We start from the raw sequence: 10,699 nt of genomic DNA on the forward strand, positions 1-10,699 counted from the left end.
GATTGGCTAGGCCAGAAGATGGCCAGAATATAGAATTTGTTCAGCTCAGCACAGGTACCTGAGCTGAGCGTTTGGACTTTGAGTTAGACTTGACAACATCAGTTTATAACGCTAATATCTTGAATTGAATATTTTCATATGAGTATTCGAATGTCTAAACTGGAATTCTTTTGCAACAGACCCACTCTTGTTGCCTTAATTGGTTTTGGCTTGAATTTAAGCGCTGTGAATCATATAGGAAGCAGTACATATATGACCAAAGCTTCAGAAGATGATTGAATGGTCCAGCATGAGTAAATCATGAAAAGGAATCATCATACCTTTGGTGTTATGTGCATGTTACAGCAACAAAGAACAGGATAGGTGGAGCTTGGAACGCACACTATTCAATCTCATGGTGCCACTCTTGCATGGAATCACATTTATGATTGGCATATATTGCTGCTTCTTGCTGCGATAAAAGTAGTTGTATATATAATTGGCCCATTTCACCGCTTAGTGGGAAAGGGCGATATAAGTAGTTCTATATATAATTGGCCCATTTCACCGCTCTGTGAGAAAGGATATGATGACAAACCTCAAGTATCCCATGAAAGGAATCACAGTTCTTGTATGGTCTGTTCCGGTAAGTTCTTTGCCAATGTTTTTTATTTCTTTAATAAAAAAACTTTTAGCATAATTTTCATTAAATTGAACTGGCTAGATTCTGTTTAGTCGCTAAATGCAACAATTAGTATTCTGTTTTCATCAACTTTGCAATGCAAGTTTCTGTAAGATTTATTTTAGAAATCTCCTATTGCCATTTTCCTGAGCTTCTATATTCATAGGAAAGATATCTACGAGGATAAGAGGGGATCAGAGCTACATAATTAGGGCTTTTCTATCTTTGTAATTGACAGTTGGTGGTTTAATAAATTCTTATTTTACTTATCAAAAAAATATTTGAACAGGAGGCCATTATTTTAAGATATATAGTCTATGACTATTGATATACTTTGAGCCATATAGGATAGAATCTTGATTAACTTATGGTTTGAGTTGGATAGTGTTTAGGACTCATGAGTTGTGGGAAGTGAGAATTCAAGTGAGCAGAGTCAAAGAGTAGAGACCCTGTGATTGAAAAAGTTAAATTGTTAAGAAAGAAAGAAATGATGACACCATTTAATAAGACTCACTCTGTGTCATCTTGCAAGACAATGTGAGGTTGGTTGGATGTATACATTATATTACAACTACGTCTTGCTACTGTTATTATTATTTAATCAATTTCTATGATTGGAGCCATGATCGTTATCAAAATTGAAAAGTCCATTTGTTAGAGATGACTTTAAAGTGATGAAAAATATTGATTTCATGTTGAGTTGAGCTTCCTGCTGTCAATGTAGGGGTTTGATGTGCATACATAGGATGAAGATTGTTCATCGTGATATAAAGAGTGCAAACTGCCTTGTGAATAAGAATTGGACTGTCAAGATCTGTGATTTCGGGCTCTCAAGGATATTAACAGAATCACCAATGAAAGATGCTTCATCTGCTACTCATCAAAGAGATGGAACATCTAGATCGTTTGAGAGGGGAATGAGAAAGAGTTGACAGTGTTAATTCAGTGTATTATAGTGTTAAGACGGTGTTATATTTCACTTCATAGAAAATGTATGTAAATTTATTGATTCACAGTTTTTCCTTGAAAGAGTAGTCCTGATCTTTATTTGCTTTTCTTTTATTTTTCCTTTCTCATATTATTCCAAAACCAAATACAGATTGTATTATGTTATTATTATTCCGTTTGCATGATATCAAAAACCAGATACAGACTGTGTTGCAATCTTGATGTAGCCAATCCTTTTAGTTTTATTATGTTGGGTAACTAAATATGTTCTGATTGGGTGCCAAGATTATGAGGTAAAAGAAGAAATTCAAACTGTGACTAATTGCATATTTTTTTAAAAACCGGTACTATCAACTTGAGAATGCAAGCGAAGTTAGGTTCATGTTGCACCATTAGCAACAATGGAATCAAAACTAAAATCATTCATGAGATGTGCACAAGCTATTTTCATTACAAAGGTTAATTTAATGAACCTACAGGTACCCTTTTTATACAATAGGAGTACCATTACAGCTGATCTTTTTGTACAATAGGAGGAGTACCATTACAGTTGATCTATTCAATAACGATATATTCCATACAACGTGCTATTTACATACAATTTATCCAACCAAACTAAAAGTATTACAATTGTGACAACTCAATTTTAGAAACTTGTCTGCTACAGTAGGGAGAATATTTTTCATCTGTATGTCTTGCTTGTATCTTTCTTCTGCAGCCAACCATTCTTTAACTTTTGTATCAAATGGAAGGTTCATAATCCAACTAGAAACACTAGACTGCAAAGACTTTTCTTCCACCTGGCTTTTCCATATCTTATGCATATGTTCATTAATTTTAAGTATAGCCTGAGCATAAGAAAATAAAAATCAAACATAACTTACTCCGTATGTGTTCAAGAACACCATAGTCAGATGCCATATCTTCAATAGACCATATAGAATGCAGGAACGATGTTCTGCATCATACTTGGACCAGGTGTTGTGAAAACATAAACAAAAGCACAACTCATTAAAGTGATGCCTTCTTCAATGTTTAATTAACAATTCCATCAGTGGCATTATAAAACATATCCATAAGCATTGTCTTCCATACAGAAACCGCAATAGTTATTAGTTACTTCAGTTAATTGTATTATTTTCAGTAAACCATTTTGAAACAAGTTAAATGGACAGAGAAACTCAAAATGACTGTGAAGGCAAGAGGCTTAAATCCACAACAACATATTTTGCAGTGATGAATATTGATGGAATGATACATTGGGAGATGCAGTCAAATGAGAAACCAAAAGCAATTTTTGCCGACAAATACTGGCTTTAAACAAAAGTATTGACTTAAAGATGAATAAATTTTTTTAGCATAATACAGCTTCCAACATTGGCATATATATATAGTCCTTTCGGGAAAAATGAGAAGTTGGACGGCGACCAACAATAGAATCTAGCTTCTTCTCTCGGTTGAGATATGAAACCCATTTCCCCGCTCCCGATTCTACATTTTAAGAGCTTTTCCTGAGTCAAGAGAAATTTCTTAAATATGGAGATGAATCAAAAAATTTCTAGAACAGAAAACTTCGATTAGACACAGACAAAATGAAGATGAAAATAAAAAACTTCACGGAGAGAGAGAACAGAGAGAGTAATTAAGTTCTGCACAGTAAAAAAAAATGCAGCAGAAAATTCAAAAAGGCCAGAGAGAAACGTGGTAATGGACGAAGTTTCACACAGACGAAGTGCTGTTGTGGTAATGGCAACTTTGCATAGGATGGGTGACAGGGGTGGGGGAGAGGATGGGCGACGGGGAAGAAGTTTGAAAAGGGCCAGTGAGAAATGTGCGATAGGGAGAAGGAGGAATAAAAAAAAATGGTTACCTTAGATAAGAAGAAAAAGAAGAAAAAATCTCGGAGGAGGAGGAGGAGAAGAAGAAGAAGAACTCGAAATCACATTGCAGAGGAGCTCGGGGCTTCAGGGGAGGAACTCGAAATCTCAGTGCAGGGCTTCTCGAGAAATCACGTTGCAGAGGAGTTCGGGAGCTGGGGGGGTGGGTGGGGGGAGAAGAAGGAAAAAAAGGGGAAGGGAGAAGAGGAAGAAAGAAACAGGGAGGGAGGAAGAAAGAAACATGGGGGTTGGGGGGAGAGGAACGAAACGCACAAAAGGGATGAAAATTCAAAATGAAAGTGACTTTTTCCGTTTGGGAGGAGTGGAACGAAGACACGTCATATGTGCAAATTGGATGTAGCAAATAGTGGTTACTACTTAGAGTTTTCCGAAAGAAAAAAGAGCAAAAAGTGGCACCCAACACACGAGACGCCACGTATTGGTATTTCTAGCCACCCACCATCCCTGTTGGACCCCACCAGCACTCATAAAATCTTTCTTTTTCCCAGTACCGAATCACTAACTGTCCGATCGTCTCTCCACGCGTCCAATATCTTCATCTCTACCGTCCACGTCTCTGTTTTTGAAAAATCCAAGTCAGTGGTCATCATACCCATCTGTCCCCAATCTAACGGCCACGTAAAACCAACGGCCAGGATTTCATGTATTTTTTTTATATACTACTCCCGCGTCATTTGCTGCGGCTTTCCAAGCAAATGAAAAAGAAACCCAAACCGAAGCCGACGTCCGATCACATCCCTGTGAAAATGGCGTTAGATTCCGAAGAGCTCAGCCAACTCACCTTGACAAAAACAAAGAATACCCGTCGGAAGAGGCTGAAGGTCAGGCGACTAAAGTACACGTATCGAACGAAGATCCACGTCGAGCGACAGAAAGAGAAACAGCTACTAGACGAGAATCAGGATGATTATCACCACACGGTGGAGAAGAAGATATCGTTATCTTTGACATCTTCCTACGAAAACGACGAGGTTTTGTCTTTCCGTAGAGAAAGTCGGGAGAGTTTTACTACCTACGGCTCGGTGTCCTTGATAGGGAGGAGGAGAGAAATGGAAGATGCGGTGAGAGCGGAGTTAGGGTTCATGAAAAAGAGTAAGACTGCCGTAAAGTACGATTTTTTCGGAGTTTACGATGGGCACGGAGGGCTCCAAGTGGCGACGGCGTGCGAGGAGAGGTTGCATGGGGTTCTGGTTGAGGAGAGAGATGATCATGTTCAAGGTGAGGATGAAGGGATGGATTATTGGCAGAGGGTGATGGAGGCGTGTTTTGGTAAAATGGACGAGGAGGTGAGGGATAACGGGTTGGGAAGGACAGTGGGATCGACAGCTGTTGTGGCGGTGGTGGGGAGCAGGAGGTGGTGGTGGCAAACTGTGGGGATTGCAGGGCGGTGATGTGTAGTGGTGGTGTGGCCTTGGCCTTGTCTACGGAACACAAGGTACGTACGTTTTCTTGCCTTTCCTTTGTTTCGTATCAGAAAATTTAAGAAAAATCGCCATTGGAAGCAGCGGCTTGGGGTCTTTGAGGTCGACACGTTGTTTGTTCTGTTGCAGCTGTTTGGTGTAACGAAAGTCTACGCCTTCGTTTGTTTTCGCTCGAAAGTTAAAAGAAGTTACATAAAATATTATTAAAATATATTTTTTTAATATTATTATTTTTTTTAAATTTGAAAAAATTGAATTAATTATTTTCTTTTATATAAAAATTTTAAAAAATTGTAATAATTAAAGAGAGTAGAATGAAAACAAACTAGCCTTATCGGTCAAGTTACAACCAAATGCGTTTTTGCCCCGTCAGGCACATGCCACATAGAAAGTTACAACCAAACAAAACAAAAAAAACAGTTCTATAAGGGATGTCTGGACTTCAAGCTTAACAAGGTAACATAGAGATGCTGGTGAAGTTGGGATTGGTTCTGTCATAAGGACCCTATGGATCAAGTTAATGGCCCAATCCAAGCCCACCGAGACCTACTGGCATACCCTTCATTGCAGAGTCTTATGCACTAATGTTAGCAGCTATATTCTGTCGAGACATGGGAATACAGGATGTCGACATTCTGAACAAGGAAACTTCTGATTTAAGCCGAGGAGGAGTCCTAATTGCAGACACCAAAAAGATACTTAATACCTTTCATTCATGGTCAGCTTCCCATGTCAAGAGGGAAGGAAACAAAACTGCCCACATTTTAGCTAGAAATGCTCTATCCCTTGAGGAAAATGTACTGGAAGATTAGCCAGCTTGTATACATTCCACTATTATTAGTGAAATGCTGTAAGTCAGTCATGTGCAATAAACCTGATGGTTTTCAAAAAACAAAAAACAAGGTAACATAGAACATAGACATCTGGTTAGTGCCCAAATTCTCAGAAGTAACAAGAATGAGATTTTGAAGGCTTTAAAAAGTGTGTAAATAGGATAGGTGCACACTTTAATTACAGTTATATTTGGGTACAGAAAAATCGAAATTGATACTTTGACCTTACAAAAATGATAGTTATTGACCCTAAGTTCTTCCCATCCTTTCACCCAGCTGCAATTTAGATTACAAATAGGGGGATGAATGTGACCTTAATTTTGAAGCTGCGAATTTTCCTGTGAAATTTCATGGAATGCTTTAACTCTTGAGAGCCATGTATTGAGGTTTCGAGAATAATAAATTGCAGGGTTGTCTATTTCTTCAGTTCTGCACAATTTTCTTTCCCCAGGGAGCGCTTATTTTCTATTGGCGTGAACTTTATTTAGGGCAACCTTGTCTAGAACAGCCGTGTTTCGGGGCCGGAGGCATGCATGCACTTTGTCAATTAATTAAATCCCTTAATCATTCCAAGGGACTATTTACCGCCCCTGTCCCGCCAGTCATTTTGTGACTCTCATCTACTGTAGCTACTAGACAATACTCTTAACTTTGTGAACTGTCACCATATTTCTCTGATTTTGCGGTATGTTAACATGCAGCCCAATTTTTGTATTTTATTTCTTCACATATAAGTTGAGGAGGATGGATGAACAAAGGAAACGAGCTTTAGGTATAAGATGCTCTTAATATTTATTTGTTTAAAGAGTAATACTATATATATATATATATATATATATATATATATATATATCAGTGCAAGGTGTATAAGTCCGTACACTCCATTTGAAAAAGTAGGATTTGTTATTAAAAAATTATTATTTTACGTAGCTCTTAGATCTACTCACTTCTTTCAAAATGAGTGCACCTTCAAATATCATTTCTTTTGTTTAAATCAAGAGTCAGATAAACACCACGTCAGACCCTATGATATTTACACAGTATTGTGTTTGCTAATTACCATGTACAGATGTTTCTCTCTCTGGGAAATCTGTGTCATAGAATTCGTAGGTCCAAGTCTAGTTTTCTGGCTCTCTGTGTTGGTCAATCTTAGCGAATGTGTCACGAAGGTGGTGATAGCATTCATTCTTTCAATTACTTCAGCGTTATCTTTTGGATTGGTTATAAGTCTTGCCTTATCTGAACGTTCATGGTGAGCTTTGCGTGTTGTAGATCAACTTGATATTTACATGGTCCTCTCGTACCATTCACTTGCATTATGGTAACAAGGAGATCTATCTTTCTGTCATGAGAATTGATTTTAATGTCAACAATACCTAAATCATACGAGTGATGTCATTTGCGTGCATATAGCCTGGTAGACCAGATGAGTTGAACAGAATTGAATCTGCTGGTGGAAGGGTCATAAATTGGAATGGGCAACGCGTTCTTGGTGTTCTTGCCACTTCAAGATCAATAGGTATGTAATTATAAGAAGTCTTTATTTCTGTCTCTTCCTTGGAAGTGTTCTAGTTTTTTCAGAATAGTATTCTTGTGAATGAAATTTCTAGCTCAGTGTAGGAAACAAAATGGTGAGTTTACATAGCTAAAGAACAAAAGCCTTAAAACATGATCAATAACTTACACCAGTTCTTGGAGGCCATAAAATTTTCCATGACATCTTCTGCCAGTCATTAATGAAGATGTTCCAGAAGCAAACTTCCTAACAAAGTTGATAGGTATATGTTAATGCAATTTTACAAAGCAAAAAAGGGTCACTCCAGTGAGAAAGTTAATTTATTTTGTTTATGGAGAGAAATTCAATTTAGAGATTTTTTTTGCACGTTCTTATAATTCATATAAGAATAATGTCACTCTTCATCTTAAGTTTTGTCATATTTAATTATACATGTTTTGTTGCAAAATTTTTAAATGGCTTTGTATATGTAATTGCATTTGCATAAGTAGACAATATTCACTTAAACTATGTTATATTGACAGGAATGACTTAAGGATATCTAAATTTAGTATGAAAAACACCATCGCTCTTTGTATAGATTTACATCGTGACATTTCTAAGCAATTTGCTTAGATCTTTCGGTCTCTAAATTCTCTCTCAATCTCTGTGTCTCGAAACTCTGGATCTCTCTTAAGCCCTATTTTGAATGTAGGTGATCATTACCTTAGACCGTACGTAATTTCCAAACCAGAAGTGACCATTACCAGGCGAACCGATAAAGATGAATTCCTCGTACTAGCCAGTGATGGCTTGTGGGACGTTATCCCTAATGAACTTGCATGCCGGATTGTGAAGAGATGTCTTGATGGAAAAATGAGGAGGAGCTCCATGCAGGAGGTTGATATTGAATGCCGCCCGGCCGAGGCAGCAGCATTATTGGCTGAGCTAGCACTGGCTCGGGGAAGCAAAGATAACGTTAGTGTTATTGTAGTTGAGCTGAGGAAACCCATAGGTTTTGTCGGTTCATAGTCTTACCTGCCAATCTACATTTAGTCCCTGATCATCATGGCATTTACTCTTCTGGGTTGCTTTTCCGAATGCAAAAAGCTATCAATCTGGAAACTGACCAAGGATTTGGATGAGGAAATCGAACCACGGGAAACGGTGGCCGGATGGGAGCTATATGTAAAAATTTATGGAACACCTGTGTCATAGACTCAATACTACAATAAATTCTTTTGATTTGGTTTGTTAACCACAACATGCACCGTCCTTGTAATCATCTCCCTCGCCCTTGGGTATTACAAGGACTCGGACTGATCAGAAAACAAGGACTCGGAAACGGAGCTTACCATTTTGTTTTTGATTTTTTTATCATTTTAAAATATTTTTAAAAAATATAAAAAATATTAATACACTAATAGTTATTTAACCATTAAGTAAAAAAAAAAAAAAAAAATTTCAAAATAAGGTGTCAAATTTAGTTGTTAAAGTAGCATTTTTCTTTGTTTTTTCTCTTCTCCATTTCTTTTGGGTTTGGCACTTCGGCTAGTATGTCTTATTTAATTCCAAAAATAGCCCCAATAAAAAAAAAGGCTTTGCTGTTGTGGTATGTTTTATTTTTTGATGGGCTTCTTTGTGCATTGGGCCTGCTTTTACTTTGTTTTCTCAGCTTGCTGTGGTAGGCCTTCAAGTCAAAACCAGACAATCAGCCAGGATTTTTGCTTTGTGGTTCTTTGATAATATAGATGGCTACTGTTTATGATATAATGCAAATGGATGATTAAGGTAGAAAGGGTGTTGAAATTTGTAAATATCATTCATCCTCGTTATAAGTATAATGCTTGGCCGAGCTGCAATTTGGTTTTCTAAAACATTAGCACGCAATGAAAATAGAGAATCGGTTAGGCATAATTATCTTTCAACTCTATAATAGAATATTGATTTTTTTAAATTCAATATCTTCAAAACAGACTCGTAACGCTTAAGTTGGTTTGGATTCAGAAATGAGATGAGATGACTTTAGATGAAAGATAAAAGTTAAAAAAAATATTATTAGAATATTATTTTTTAATATTATTATTGTTTTTATATTTGAAAAAGTTGAATTGAGATTTGAAAAAATTGAATTGTTTATTATATTTTGTATGTAAATTAAAAAAAATTGTATAGATGAGATGAGATGAAACACTTTCTGAATCTTAACGGAGTCTAATCTAGTTCTAGGATAATGTCCAATAATTCTTGGCCTAAATAGTCATAGGCTTTAGCCGTGCATAGATTCTCGTAGGGCCTGGGGAGGCAAAACGATTAGGAGGCATAATTAATTTATCTCCTTCTTCTTCCAACATTTGAATCACAAGTTTCATGGAAGGACGATCCATTGGGTGCCACTGGATGCACCGAAGTCCCACGATTGCAAGTTTTTTTGCAATTTTCATATCTCCATCATCTCGATAAAAACTACATTGTAGATCCATTCTGGAAAGTATACTTGGCTAGCATTTTCCGACGTAACGTCAGTACTTCTCTTCCCTCCAACAATATCAAGCAACAACATTTCAAAATTATAAACATCTGCTTTATAAGACACAGTCCCAAAGTTTTTAGAGAACACTTCAGGTGCGATGTAACCCATGGTCCCCCTGCCTGTGGTCATAGATACTGCACTTTGATCCTCGGAACACAACTTTGTAAGACCAAAATCATAAATTTTTGGAATAAAGTTTTGTTCTAACAAAACATTATGAGGCTTGATATCAAAATGGAGGACTCATGGCTCTTATCGTTATAGTTGTGCTGCTTCTTTATCAAACTTGTAGTGCTAAGGATTCAAATCGGGATTGTGTTCCTTCTTCCTGCGGCAATATCCCCAACATAAGTTCTCCATTTCGATTGGAAGACGATCCTTCAAACTGCGGTGATGAGTGTATGAAATTGTACTCTAAATATTCTATTATTGGATTAAAATGCTAAAATGTGAATAGAAATAATAGGAATTAATGTGTATTCTTGAATTGAGTTTCTATTTATTTTAAAATACTCTTGAGTAGATTTTCATATTTAATTTTAGAGTAAGACTTTTCAAATAAGGATAATTATGGAGTTTGATAGTAATTTAGATCAAGAGAAAAAGTCTGTCTGAAATTTGCTAGAAGACACAACTTGTACATACTTTAGTATTTTAATCATAACTTTCTGTTCAAATATCGGATAGATTCAATTCTTATGCGTTGGAAAGCTATCTTAAAGGGCTACAAAGTTATGTCTAATAAGGATTTCCAAATTCAAACTCCTGAAGTGCGTACATGGCTGCAAATTTGAGTCTTAAAATTAGACGATTTTGTATGCGGGAATATGAAAGGTATTAGGGTTTATTTCCTACCCTATATAAGTATTTCATTAGCACGAAATTGAGGGTGAAAAAAAAGGGAGACGGC

The 10,699-nt window shown here is 36.7% G+C and overlaps 1 protein-coding gene across 1 annotated transcript; it reads left to right on the forward strand.

Annotated features, from left to right (window-relative positions):
• The first annotated feature begins 4,180 nt into the window (after window positions 1-4,180).
• LOC121254639 (protein phosphatase 2C 51-like) lies at window positions 4,181-8,514 on the forward strand. The gene is given in 4 exon segments (XM_041154760.1): window positions 4,181-4,848; window positions 4,851-4,942; window positions 7,175-7,280; window positions 7,972-8,514. Coding segments are annotated over 4 exon segments (1,161 nt in total). The 5' UTR covers window positions 4,181-4,202; the 3' UTR covers window positions 8,289-8,514.
• The last annotated feature ends 2,185 nt before the right edge of the window (window positions 8,515-10,699 follow it).

Source organism: Juglans microcarpa x Juglans regia, chromosome 3D (genome assembly GCF_004785595.1).
Source record: "Juglans microcarpa x Juglans regia isolate MS1-56 chromosome 3D, Jm3101_v1.0, whole genome shotgun sequence".
NCBI classification, from domain to species: domain Eukaryota; kingdom Viridiplantae; phylum Streptophyta; class Magnoliopsida; order Fagales; family Juglandaceae; genus Juglans; species Juglans microcarpa x Juglans regia.